At 43.0% G+C, this 14,102-nt stretch overlaps 1 protein-coding gene across 3 annotated transcripts in view; it reads right to left on the bottom strand.

Annotated features, from left to right (window-relative positions):
- LOC110498791 (serine/threonine-protein kinase BRSK2-like) overlaps positions 1–13,604 on the bottom strand; it is a 30,522-nt gene extending 16,918 nt beyond the window's left edge. The window contains exons 1-13 of one of the 3 annotated variants that reach the window (XM_021575416.2): positions 11,466–13,604; positions 11,133–11,227; positions 10,680–10,765; positions 9,609–9,749; positions 8,943–9,059; positions 8,832–8,865; positions 8,517–8,585; positions 8,028–8,174; positions 7,515–7,546; positions 7,187–7,351; positions 5,378–5,475; positions 503–656; positions 215–275 (exon numbers count right to left, since the gene is read on the bottom strand). In XM_021575416.2, the coding sequence (XP_021431091.2) occupies positions 215–275; positions 503–656; positions 5,378–5,475; positions 7,187–7,351; positions 7,515–7,546; positions 8,028–8,174; positions 8,517–8,585; positions 8,832–8,865; positions 8,943–9,059; positions 9,609–9,749; positions 10,680–10,765; positions 11,133–11,138 (1,110 nt within the window). In that variant the 5' untranslated portion in view covers positions 11,139–11,227; positions 11,466–13,604. The remainder of the gene's footprint in view (positions 1–214; positions 276–502; positions 657–5,377; positions 5,476–7,186; positions 7,352–7,514; positions 7,547–8,027; positions 8,175–8,516; positions 8,586–8,831; positions 8,866–8,942; positions 9,060–9,608; positions 9,750–10,679; positions 10,766–11,132; positions 11,228–11,465) is intronic. The other 2 variants (XM_021575415.2, XM_021575417.2) reach the window with 2 other exon arrangements.
- Positions 13,605–14,102: the final 498 nt, after the last annotated feature.

Here is a 14,102-nt window from a genome sequence, read left to right as displayed (position 1 = left end):
TCTGAATGATCAAGAAGCTTGAGTGAGATGGACAATCTCGGGAAGGAACGCTAAAGCAATGTCAATGCATTTTCAATCAGCAATAAAAACAGAATATTTGAGCATTGCAAAACAATACACTGACATACATATGAAAAAGACAGTTCAGAGTCAACGTTGTATACTTTATCACTTCAGAGTTGATGTTAAAAGTGTTGGCCAACAGGCCTCTTACCCTGGGACTGCTGAGAGGGCTGGAGGAAAGGCCGGTGGACGCCCCACTGACTGAGCGAGACCTTTATAGAGGGGTCACGAGGTCATAAGGTTAAATGTCATCATCATAGAGGTGAAGAAAAGGTCATTATTCCACCATTAAGTAGGTCCACTGTTGGCTTATTTACTAGTATATGTATTATAATCTATACTCTGTGTATTCTATGTGGCTAGATTTTTTTTTTTTGTAGAGTAAGCATGTTCAGTCTTTATGTGTGTTTCTGGACTGTGTGTGTGAGACCCCCAGTACCTCTGGCTGTTTGCGGCCGTGTCCAGGGCCCTGCGTGGTGGGGTGGGAGACCCCTGCTCGGTCACACTCAACACCTCCAGACTCTTTCTCTCCGGGCGGCAGTGGCTGTGACGTGTCAGCATGGGAGAGTCCACACGCTTACGAGGGGGGTCCGCTGAGGGACACCAGGGTGGAGTTAGCACAGCATGCAGTAACACCAACCCCAACTTCCCCTTAAATCGGATCATACCACGTGCAGTCAGGTCCAAATTTGACACCCTTGATAAAGATGAGCAAAAGACTGTATAAAATAAATAATACCAATACTGCGCTATTTTGTATGCTCCCCAAAAAATTGAAAAGTATATTACTTTATACTAATATAATTGCTCAAAGAAAGATTACCTGTTAAATAATGTTTTTTTCTCCAAAAACATAGGGGTCAAAATGATTGTTTTCAATACCTCACCTTGACAGGATAATGGCACTGAGCCTTTTGTAAAATGTTTTATGAGATTGGAGAACACATTGGGAGGGAACCTTGACCATTTCCCCCATACGGAATCTTTCCAGATCCTTGATATCCTTCGTCTGCGCTTATGCATTGCCCTCTTCAATTCAAACCACACGTTTTCAATGGCATTCAAGTCCGGAGAGATGGCCATTGCAATATGTTCATTTTGTGGTCATTGAAAAAAATGTAAGAAGTGTGGACTTTGATGTGTGCTTGGGGTTATTGTCTTGCAAGAAGATCCACTTGCGGCCAAGTTTCAGCCTCCTGCCAGAGGCAACCAGGTTTTTGGCTAAAATGACCTGGTACTGGGTAAAGTTAATGACGTCGTTGACAAGGCATTTGTGGCTCAGTTGGTAGCGCATGGTGCTTGCCACGCCAGGATTGTGGGTTTGATTCCCACGAGAGACCAGTTTGAAAATGTAACCACTCAGTACTGTAAGATGCTCTGGATAAGGGTGTATGCTATATTACTCAAATGGAATGTATGGGGTTATTATTTTTTTTCACCCGATTTTTCAATTACATTCTTGTCTCATTGCTGCAACTCACCAACGGGCTCAGAAGAGGTAAAGGTCGAGTCATGCATCCTCTGAAACAGGACCAGCCAAACCACGCTCCTTAACACCCGCCCACTTAACACGGATGCCAGCTCCATCAATGTGTTGGAGGAAACACTGTTCAACTGACGACAGCTTAAGGGGAGCCCGGCCTGACACAGGGGGTTGCTAGAGGGGCCTCACCCCCGGCCCGGCCAAACCCTCCCCTAACAAACGCTATGCCAATTGTGCGTCGCCCTATGGAACTACTGGTAACAGACGGTTGTGACACAGCCTGGGATTGAACCCGGGTCTGTAGTGACATCTAAAGCCCTTAGACCGCTACACCACTCGGGAGGCCCCTTTTCTGCATCTTTCTATCGATACAAAATGAACCACTGGTGTGAATGGCCAATTTTCATGTTTTCATGTCATCCAACAAATGTAAACAGCATTGGCATTTGGATTGGAACCGGTGCTATGGTCAAATGACAGGAAAATAAAGCTCTTCGACCACGCACACCAGGTAACCCCATTAAATATCAGTATTTGTATTATATATTTTATACCAGAGGTGGCACCACGGGTTCAAATGTGGTGTGGCAAAATTCGTACGTGTCTTTTCTGGGGCCTGGAGTTTTTCCTGATCTCATGACCTGGTCAGGTAAAACTCTGGGTCCTACTCGTAGACTATGACAAAATATTATTATTATAGACAGCTTCTCTTTTCATCTGTGCTGTGACTATAGGGCTTGTGGTTTTCTTGTTAGGTCATTTTCATTCCTACGCTACGGTGGGTCGAACCCTTTCAAACTACCACAAACTTTGTTATTATTCATTCTGAATCTGATATCAAAAGCGCTAGTGACAACAACTTCAACAAACAACATAGTTTGGTGAACTACTATAGCAGGGCTGAGCATAATGCAAAGAATGGTTACAATGTCTTTAAATATGAATTTCACTCTATATACACACAACGTTAAGCAGTGGACTTTTGAAAAATGTAAAAGATAGACAGGTTTTAATGTTGAAAAGTATTTTAATTGTATGTCATAAAACCAATTATTTGTTTGTCTGACTACAGCACTCTTCTGCAATTATTAATTATGTACGCTTTATGTAAGAAGGCAGGTTTACATATACACAGTAGAGTTTGTAACAAAACATGTTTTATGTGTAGCCTAAGCCATAAAACCACTAAACTTGTGTTGTTGTCCTGGTCTCCATCTGGCCCACCAGAGGTTGGTTCCCTGGCGCGCACTGTAGGAACTGATTTCCTGTAAAATCCATATATTCAATCTTAAATCAACTACTTTCAACATATTCATTGAATAATAACCCCCTTTTCATTAAGTAGATTTTATTGAACGTCATTCATTCTATTGCAATCTATTCTAACCAAACCTGCATTGCCAGTTCATATCAGTAAGTGTCACTAATGCACTAGCTAGTCAAAAAAGACTGACACCATGATGGCTGCCTGTCTCTGTATTTGTGAAAGTTATGGTAGTAACAATCAATAAATTCTCTCTTTCTGCAATTCTGTTATGGTTGGAAAAATGTGTGCATATTGTCTGTGTAGACTGCTCTTTGGCAGAAGGTTTTTTACTTTTAAGACTGTGAAATTTGCACCACAAACACCAGAGGTGGAAATAAAATGAAAATTCCAACATTACGGGACTGACATCTCGCTGACTAACCTTTCAGAAACTTCAGCCTTGGATAGCAGCAGAAGGTCATTTAATATTCTTCATCCTGCGCCAAACACATTTATTCAGTGAGTCTAAATTGTGAACATTAGCTGCTGGTTACATTATTGCATTAACCTAGCTAAATACTGTTAGATATAGGTTACTAGGTTACTAAAGCTAACATTAGTAGTTTTGTTAGCTAGCTATATATTGGGTCATTCTAGCTAGTTTTAGAGAATGACTAAACTGATTTTATTAACACATACCTTGTTTCCCATGGAAATGTTGGTTCGCTCTCTCACGAGGCAGGCAACCAAGCAGGCAGGTGAGGAGCGTGAGCGAAGAAAGAAACCAAGTGTAGAGTGCAGAGTCAAACAACAAGGTGCTGGTGCAAACAAACCTAATTGTTGAGAGGAGCGGTTGTTGCAGCTCTGTAGGCTGCAGCTAGTAGTGTGACTGACAAGCTAATCCACTTGTAGCGTATGCGTTTGCATATGATCGATGCGGTTAATTTATCATTGAATCACAGCCTACTTCTCCAAACGGGTGATTTAACAAGCGCATTTGCGAAAAAAAGTACTTTTGGAGCACCAATGTGTACCTAACCATAATATTTTTTTTTATTTTACCTTTATTTAACTAGGCAAGTCAGTTAAGAACAAATTCTTATTTTCAATGACAGCCTAGAAACAGTGGGTTAACTGCCTGTTCAGGGGCAGAACGACAGATTTGTACCTTGTCGGCTTGGGGATTTGAACTTGCAACCTTTCGGTTACTAGCCCAACACTCTATGGCTACCCTGCCGCCCCATCAATGCCCATCAATGCCTTTCTTAAAATCAATACATAAGTATATATTTTAAACCAGCACATTTAGTTAATATTGCCTGCTAACATGAATTTCTTTTAACTAGGGAAATTGTGTCACTTCTCTTGCGTTCTGTGCAAGCAGAGTCAGGGTATATGCAGCAGTTTGGGCCGCCTGGCTCGTTGCGAACTGTGTGAAGACCATTTCTTCCCTAACAAAGACCGTAATTAATTTGCCAGAATTTGACATAATTATGACATAACATTGAAGGTTGTGCAATGTAACAGCAATATTTAGACTTATGAATGCCACCCGTTAGATAAAATATGGAAACGGTTCTGTATTTCACTGAAATAATAAACGTTTTGTTTTCAAAATGATAGTTTCCAGATTTGACCATATTAATGATCTAAGGCTCGTATTTCTGTGTGTTATTATATTAAAATTAAGTCTATGATTTGATAGAGCAGTCTGACTGAGCGGTGGTAGGCAGCAGCAGGCTCGTAAGCATTCATTCAAACAGCACTTTTCTGCGTTTGCCAGCAGCTCTTCGCTGTGCTTCAAGCATTGCACTGTTTATGACTTCAAGCCTATCAACTCCTGAGATTAGGCTGGCAATACTAAAGTACCTATTGGAACATCCAATAGTCAAAGGTATATGAAATACAAATGGTATAAGAGAGAAATAGTCCTATAATAACTACAACCTAAAACTTCTTACCTGGGAATATTGAAGTCTCATGTTAAAAGGAACCACCAGCTTTCATATGTTCTCGTGTTCTGAGCAAGGAACTTAAACGTTAGCTTTTTACATGGCACATATTGCACTTTTACTTTCTTCTCCAACACTGTGTTTTTGCATTATTTAAACCAAATTGAACATGTTTCATTATTTATTTGAGACTAAATGTATTTTATTGATGTATTATATTAAGTTAAAATAAGTGTTCATTCATTATTGTTGTCATTGTCATTATTACAAATGTATATATAAAAATCGTCCGATTAATCGGTATCGACTTTTTTTTGTCCTCCAATAATCGGTATCGGTATCGGCGTTGAAAACTCACAATCGGTTGACCTCTAATAGTAACCCTCTCATAAATACAAAAAATATCCCTATACACACACAGACAGCCCATACATGCACCCAACCCCCCACAATCTCAGACACCAAATTGAGCTGTTTAAAAAGTGGGTCCGGGTAGTGTGCGTGTCAGTGGAGAAGCAGGAGAGCGGTACACGCCCAGACACAGAGACGGGGGCAGGAGGAAGACAGTAGACCAGACAGGGGTGGAGAGTGTCAGTGTGATCAGTGGCTCGCTCCTGCCACCTAGGGACTCACCTACGTCAATACGGGGTGGCAGATCTTCATCCTCGTAACTGGGGTAACGCTCCTTCCTGTCCAACAGGAGATAGTAGATCATCTTCTCCTGGTTGTCTCTGGGGGAGGGAGGGAGAGGGGGAGGGGATTTGGGAAGTGCTCAAAGAAAATGAAATCCTATCTTGAGATATGCAGTTGAATGTTCTCAAAAATCATACATTAAAGGCCCATTGCAATCCACAAAGTGATTTTCCTATGTTTTATATATTTTTCCACACTACGAAGTTGGAATAATACTGTGAATTTGTGAAAATGCCTTTTTAGTGTAAGCGCTGTTTGAAAAGAGCACCTGAAATTTCTGCCTGTTTTGGTGGGATGGAATTTGTTAAATGAGTTAATAGACCAATAAGAAAAGAGTTCCAAACCGCTCTGCCAATAACAGCTAGTTTTCCCTCCCCACTCAGACCACTCCCAGAAAGTCATAGCAAAATTCTAGCTTGAGATATTGCATAAGCTATTTTTGTTTATTTTTGAACCATTTTAATTGAAAGCAATCACAGTAAGGTACTTAATTGTTACCCAGAAATGTATTGATTTTAATACTGAGTCAAAGGGAGAATGTGTGTAGAAATTTGCACAGAATTCAATTCAGGATTAAAATGTGGAGTAAGGCCTCCCGGGTGGCGCAGTGGTCTAGGGCACTGCATCGCGGTTCGCGCCCAGGCTTTGTCGCAGCCGGCCGCGACCGGGAGGTCTGTGGGGCGACACACAATTGGCATAGCGTCGTCCGGGTTAGGGAGGGTTTGGCCGGTAGGGATATCCTTGTCTCATCGCTTTAGTGACTCCTGTGGCGGGCCGGGTGCAGTGCACACTAACCAGGTCACCAGGTGCACGGTGTTTCCTCCGACACATTGGCACGGCTGGCTTCCGGGTTGGATGCGCGCTGTGTTAAGAAGCAGTGCGGCTTGGTTGGGTTGTGTTTCGGAGGACGCATGGCTTTCGACCTTCGTCTCTCCCGAGCCCGTACGGGAGTTGTAGCGATGAGACAAGATAGTAGCTACTAAAACAATTGGATACCACGAAATTGGGGAGAAAAAGGGGTCAAATGTAAATAAATATAAAGTGGAATAAGGCAGCAAGACGCGAGACTGGTTACAAACAAGGAGAATGAAGACAAATAAGGGAGTTGCACAAGAAACTAGAGCCCCTTTCAAGCACAATATATCTGATGTTCAGCACCACGGATAGAAGTCGGCTCAAATCTGACATTCAGTGTCCCAGAGCAGCGGCCACAGCAGCTGTCTGGTGAAGTTGCAGGGAGCATCGCATCTTGTACAGTAAATATGCCTCAGGAGTGATACTCCTGGTGATACTAGTTTTTGATTGAAAAACCTCCAGTGAATAATTGAAATACCCCACACAGATACTCAAGTGTTATAATGAAAAATAATATTTAATTATAATCAATATTTATTTTACTGCTTTAAGTGTTGTTTGTTTCTTTACTTTACTTTTATAAATGAGACACATTCAGACAGGCCTAGTCTGCAAACTTTCAACAACAGAAACTTTCAACAACAGAAACTTAACATGGAAGAGGCTGTTTTTTTTTAAGATCAGGTTTTAATATAGCCTATTTCAGATAGTCCCAATCTTTCCAAACCCATCTATTTCCAATTGAAAAATGTTACATATGTATTTGTTTTTTGGGGCGAATCTATAAATAGCCAGGGAGCCGCGGTTGCAGACCCCCGAGCAAGACAAAACAACAGGAAAACTAGAAATTAGAGAGAAGAACCTGGGCACACAGATGAACAGACACACACTTACTCTTCACACTGCAGATTGCACGTGAGTTTCCCGCTGTCTCTAAAGCAGCCCAGAGAGTGCATGCTGTCCAGCACGTCCGGGTCCAGCTCGGTCAAACACAGGATGCGCCCCATGCACACATGCCTGGGAGGGGGCTGCTCGGGACATGGCTCGTTTTGACCCGACCTGAGACAAACAAACACGCAGACAGACAAAGAAACAGATACATGCGCACACACACAATACCCCCATGTTAGTGACCCAAAAACTGGGCACAATACACAACGTTTGACATCTACTTCAAATTCTCAATATAATTCAAAGGCAGACAGAACTGATCTATGCTTACTGATACCAGGAGTGCTTCTGGACGGCCTCTAGCTGGAAGGGCGAGAGGGCAGATGGAGCAATTAGGCCAGTCTGTTCACACACAGATGGCTGCTAGCACAAGGTGTAAACAATTCCTGCTAGGCCTGACTTTTGCAATTGGAAAATCAGTTTTGCATACATTTTGGGCATCTAAATCTTATTTAGTGTGCCCCAAATGGCACCCTATTCATCCCCAAATGGCTCCCCCTGCCCTACCCTGACCCGCCCTGTCTCTTATCTTGGGATGGCAGGTAGTCAAGTGGTTAGAGCGTTGGGCCAGTAACCGAAAAGTTGCAAGATTGAATCCCTGAGCTGACAAGGTAAACATCTGTCTTTCTGCCCCTGAACAAGATAGTTAACCCACTAGGCTGTCATTGTAAATAAGAATTTGTTCTTAACTGACTTGCCTAGTTAAATAAAGGTCAAATAAATAAAACAATTGTCAGGGTTGACTGCTCCCTCCCCTCTGCCTCCCTATCCCCCTCTCTTGTACCTTAAGTCTCTTGTCGGGGTCAACCTCGATCATGCCTTTGAGCAGTGCCTGGCAGTCTGGTGGGATGAAGTGAGGCATGTGAAACACCCCGCTCTTCACCTTCTCAAGGAGCTGACGTAAGTTGTCATGGTCAAATGGTAGGGCGCCCTACAGAGAAGAGAATGTTACTGTTAAATAAGCCGTTTTACAAAGAATAGGAGGCAGAAACTTACGAACACGTAGGGCTGGTTTTCCGTACAGATTAAGCCTAGTCCTGGACTAAGAAGCAGCTTCAATGGCAAATCTCCATTGAACATGTCTAGGACTAGGCTTAATCTGTGTCAAGGAAAGCAAGCAGTAATGTTGGGTCACAAGGTTATAACCCAACTCCATGAATACTAAATTCCAAATTGACCCCTAGCACCTCCACCCAAGGCCCTCCTGTAGATCTGAAAGAATTGGGTAGGTGTTAGGGCATAAGGCAAAAAATATCAGAAGACACATTCTCACCACCAGCAGAGCAAAAAGGATGACTCCACAGCTCCACACATCTGCCCTGCGACCATCATACTTTTCTCCCTAAGAGAGACAGATGGAGAGATCAGAGAGAGAGAAATCAAAATGTGAGATCAAAATGTCAACTATGCAACAACGGTTAACTATCCAACATGTATCTTTCTTACTTACACATTGTTGCTAATAGAAAACTCAAATACTTACATTTCTTATGTCTTACCAATCATTACATTTCTATCACACTTGGTTAAATGATCTTAGCCACTTAGAATTATGTATTATGAAAAGGGAAGATGATCAGGAACCTACCCGGATCACTTCTGGACAGGCATAGTGTGGGGATCTGAAATGGTTAGAAATGGGGCATTGAGAAGATGTAAGCATTTACCAGCACATAAGACCCACACACAGCATACTCACCCACAGCTGGTCTCCAGCAGGCTGTCCCCCACCTGTAGGGAGGCCATGCCGAAGTCTGCGATGCGGATGTCGTTCTTCTCATCCAGGAGCAGGTTCTCCGGCTTCAGGTCTCTGTGACTGTAGGAAGGAGTGAATAAAGTAGATTAGAGAAGAGCAGGATAGAATACATTGGAATATAATGACTTTATTAGTGAGATATTGAATTATCAACGGATGTAAGTACAACACTGAGACCGCGGATGTATAGAATATAATGACTTAATAATTAAGGAAGCATAAAGACATTTAGACCCCACCAGACCATTTGATTGAGCCTGCCTGTAGTGGCCGGAGATTGCATTTCTGGACCATTCCAGTGGTCCCATTGCACCAGGCAAGCTCAATCAGGTGCCGCTAATTTACTTGAAAAAAGAAAAAACTGATACAAATTGTTAAAGTGGGCAGTCCCAACTGTTTAAGGTTTGTTGTGCATTTATTGAAAAGATAGGATTGTAGAGGAAAGACAGGAAAGGAGGTAGGGGGTGGATGAGTCAAAGAGCAGTTGGCCGGATTTGAAACCATGCCAACTCTGGCATAATGTGTGCCAGGGTCAGCAGCTCTAACCGCTCGACCACGCAGGCCCCTCACAGACTCACAATGATTTTGTACGTGAATATAGTCGTTTACCAGATAGAATGACTGTGACAGAAGTCCAGGGCCGATATGATTTGTCGGAAGAACTTCCTGGCCTCTTTAGGTGTCAGCCTACCTTTCTTCACCAGATAGTCAAATAACTCCCCTCCTGACACATGCTCTAACACCAGGTACCTACAGAGAGAGAGAGAGAGAGAGAGAGAGAGAGAGAGAGAGAGAGAGAGAGAGAGAGAGAGAGAGAGAGGGACAGATGGGTGATAGACAGAGAGAGAGAGAGAGAGAGAGAGAGAGAGAGAGAGGGAGAGAGAGTAGAGAAGAGAGAGTAGAGAAGAGAGAGAGAGGGACATACGGGTGATAGACAGAGAGAGAGAGAGGGACAGACGGGTGATAGACAGAGAGAGAGAGAGGGACAGACGGGTGATAGACAGAGAGAGAGAGAGAGAGAGAGAGAGAGAGAGAGAGAGAGAGAGAGAGAGAGAGAGAGAGAGAGAGAGAGACAGACAGGTGATAGACAGAGAGAGAGAGAGAGAGAGAGAGTGAGAGGGACAGATGGGTGATAGACAGAGAGAGAGAGAGAGAGAGAGAGAGAGAGAGAGGGACAGATGGGTGATAAACAGAGAGAGAGAGAGAGAGAGAGAGAGAGAGAGAGAGAGAGGGACAGATGGGTGATAGACAGAGAGAGAGAGAGAGAGAAAGTAGAGAAGGGAGAGAGAGAGAGAAAGAGAGAGAGAGAGGGACAGACGGGTGATAGACAGAAAGAGAGAGATAGAGAGTGATGGGTGGTATAGATGGGGAGAGAGAGGGGTGAGCGGAAGAAATACAATGAAAGGTGTGACGGTTGGAGAGAGAGAGAGGAATTGAGCAAGCATTTCAAGTGGGTTGAATCCTAACCTGAGGATAGGCCTGTGTAATCACGATTTTTGCATAGAACATACATTGAAGTCAATAGGAGAATTAATAACAGAACTCTACACAGACTTCAAGAGACAGAGCGGATTAATACAGTCCTTTGAGTAATATTTACACATCACACCCACGGGTCTAGAGCTATAGGGTACAGGCAGAACAGAGGGTCGCTCCTGAACGTACAATGAATGAACTCACAGATATTTGTTATTCTCGTAAACGTCATGCAGCTTCAACACATGCGGATGCTCAATCAGCTTCAGGATGGCAATCTCCCTCTCCACCTAGACAGAGCGGGAGAAAGAGAGGGGTAGAGGGAGAGAGAGAAGAGATGGGGATAGAAAGAGAGGGGAATATAAATAGAGAGGGGGAAGAGAAAGATATACAAATTGTAATTTGAGAGGAATTTACATTCCAGTGTTCACTCTTAAGGCATACTTGATGAAACGTGTCTTGTTACAGAGTGAGAAAGCCAATGTATGCATATCATTTCATTACTATTGAAAATTGTCTTTACTATGTACATCGCCTATTGTAACTATTGCAAACAGACAGTTAATCATGATATTGTCAGTCTAGAAAAGTAGGCATCATACTGGGATATCCTTATTTTCATCATTATCATCATCATCATCATCATCAACGTCTTACCTTCATCAGAACTGACTCTGACAGCTTCTCCCTGTTGACTATTTTGATGGCCACCTTCTGTCCTGTAATGCAGTGAACTCCAAGCTTCACCAAGCCTGAGAGAGTCACATGTTCACCCTTTTAATATAAGTATTATGCATTCATAACGCAGTCACAAAACACATACAGTCACCGGCCAGATTATTAGATACACCACCCCATTCACGAAAATGGATCGTACCTACAGACAGTAAGTTACGTGGCAGTGGCTTGCTATACAAAGCAGGCAGACAGGAATCGAGGCATTCAGTTACAGTTCGATTAGAATGAGTTAGAATGAGAAAAACGAGTGACCTAAGTGACTGAGTGCGGTATGATCGTTGGTGCTAGGCTTGCCGGGTCCAGTATCTCAGAAACGGCCGCCCTCCTGGGCTTTTCACGCATGACAGTGTCTAGGGTTTACAGAGAATGTCGAAGAAGAAAAACATACATCCAGTCAGCGGCAGTCTGACAGTCAGTCCTGTGGGTGAAAACAACTTGTTGATGAGAGGTGTTAAAGGAGAATTACAAGAATCGTGCAAGTTAACAGGCTTGCCACAAACAGACAAATAATGTCTCAGAACAACAGTGGTGTGCAGAACGGCATCTCTGAATGCACAACTCGTCAATCCGGAAGGGCTATTGCAGCAGACGACCACCCCCGGGTTCCACTCCTATCAGCTAAAAACAAGAAGCAACAGCTCCAGTGGGCACGCCATCACCAACACTGGACTACTGAGGAGGAATCCCAGTTTATGTTGCGTCATGCTGAGGGCAGTCAGGATTTTGATGTAAGCAGCATGAGTCCATGGACCCATCTTGCCTGGTGTCAACGGTACAGGCGGTGGTGTACCGCCGTCCAATCTGCAGCAACTGTGTGATGCCATCGCGTCAGCATGGACCAACTTCCCTGTGGAACATTTCCGACTTGTATAATCCATTCCCAGAAGATTTCAGGCTGTTCTGGAGGCCAACTCTGTACTAGATGGGTGTACCTAATAAACGGGCCGGTGAGTGTATATTACATCCATCTATCTATTCACCCACCCACCTGTCATCCAGCCTTCCATCCCATGATAAACACAGACAAACACATTATTATTTACAAGTGAGCCACTTTGAGCCGAACAATTCAGAACTCACCTGTCTGGCCCTTTCCCAGTGTTTTTTCCATTCGATATGGCCCAACATATTGAGCTGTCTGACTTAGTGACAGTTCCTTACTCATACTGCTCTAACTATTGACTACAACTTATGAGTGACCAATGTTGATAACTAGCTCTATATCTTGGTGAATTTCACGAATTATTGTCCCCAAATAAAAAAAGGAAGTCTGTATAACAATGGCAAGTAATGGTTAGGAAAAGATTGCTATGCTACTTTGAGATGTAGACCTATAACTCCAGTCTGAGTTAAAGGCAGGATAAATCCTGAATTAAGAATTGTGGGATATATTTCACCTTCCCAGACAAAACCTACTACCTCCACCGATTTGTGAGGTTTTACTTCTTAGTGAATATAGACGCCTTATATTGAAACCGAACAATAACCCGCTGAGTAAATGGATTGCCGACACAAATATCATGTTCTGCACTAGCCTAAACTCAAAATAGCGACACCTATCATGTTAACAAGTATGACAAGATTGATAACATGGTTGGTCTATATGTCAGTTTTCAGGTTTTAACTAGCTTCGTTTATGATACATTGGTCAATCCACATAGCATAACAAGTACTAATAGCTATTTCAGTTTGACAGCAACAATAATTTATAGATATTTATCAACGTTCGTGTTGACTGCACCATTTATTGTCTATATTCAACCTGCTACATCCATTCATTCAAACAATGTATTGCAACATAAAACGTCCTTATAGTTCAATGCAGACAGACTGACGTAAATGGTATTCACTGTCAGGCCGGTTATCACAAGTGGAGCAGCATGTTTTCTTCGAGTTAGCTGAACAAGTGCTGCCACACACTGTGGTTAGCCTGTATCTATCCACGTCTGTCAAAATCGGATCATTTTGAAGTTTCTTTGTAAAGTGAAAATATATGTTACGTCCAACAGCTACATTGTAGCGATTTGTTTTGAAGAAAGATGCACCCCTTGCAAAACAACCATCTTTACCGTATCACCCCCTCCCTCCCTCCCTCCCTCCCTCACGCTCTATCACTGCCAGTAGGCGTATCATAGCATCTTCTCTCTCTCCTTTGGCGTGTCTCCCTTGCCGGTTCCAATTTCAATCATTCAACGATTTGCTAGTGAAAAATAACTACATATGTATTGACATTTTACTAGATATACTCATTTTTATATAATTGCACACGTTGCCTGAGAGGGCCTCCCCGTTTATAGTCCGTTTGCTTTTCTTGCCGTAAATCGATATATTCTCTCTCCTCTTCCTTTGCCTTATTTGCATCAGAATCCGGGTCCCACTCCCTCCTCTCTCCGCCCTTCCCTCTCATCTTCGTCAAATACGCGTCTTTCTCTCAATTCAATTCAATCTCTCTCTCTACATTCAACACATACACCGTATGCGCGACTGCCTTTTTTCAAGCACATTTTAACGGAATTATGGAATAAATTCTTACCAGGATTATAAAGAATCTTTCTTTGCACCATATTTCTCCTTATTGACCTAATGAACAACATACCTATTGTATTGGACAATTACACTGTTTTATTGCATGTCGGTGACTTTGTTATTGTTTGCAGATGTAACAGTCTAATTTTAGTCCGTTCCTTACCCGGGCTCGAACCAGGGACCCTTGCACACATAGACAGCTAACACCCCGTCGCGCCACAAAAGCCTCGGTCCTTGCAGAGCGAGGGGAACCAGTACTTCAAGGTCTCAGAGCAAGTGACGTCACCGATTGAAACGCTATTGGCGCGGCCCACCACTAACTAGCTAGCCATTTCACATCGGTTACACAGATTGCCCCTTTAA

This window comes from Oncorhynchus mykiss, chromosome 20 (assembly GCF_013265735.2).
Source record: "Oncorhynchus mykiss isolate Arlee chromosome 20, USDA_OmykA_1.1, whole genome shotgun sequence".
NCBI lineage: Eukaryota > Metazoa > Chordata > Actinopteri > Salmoniformes > Salmonidae > Oncorhynchus > Oncorhynchus mykiss.
Note: the sequence above shows the minus strand (reverse complement) of the source record. Positions and strands in the feature narration are given on the sequence as shown.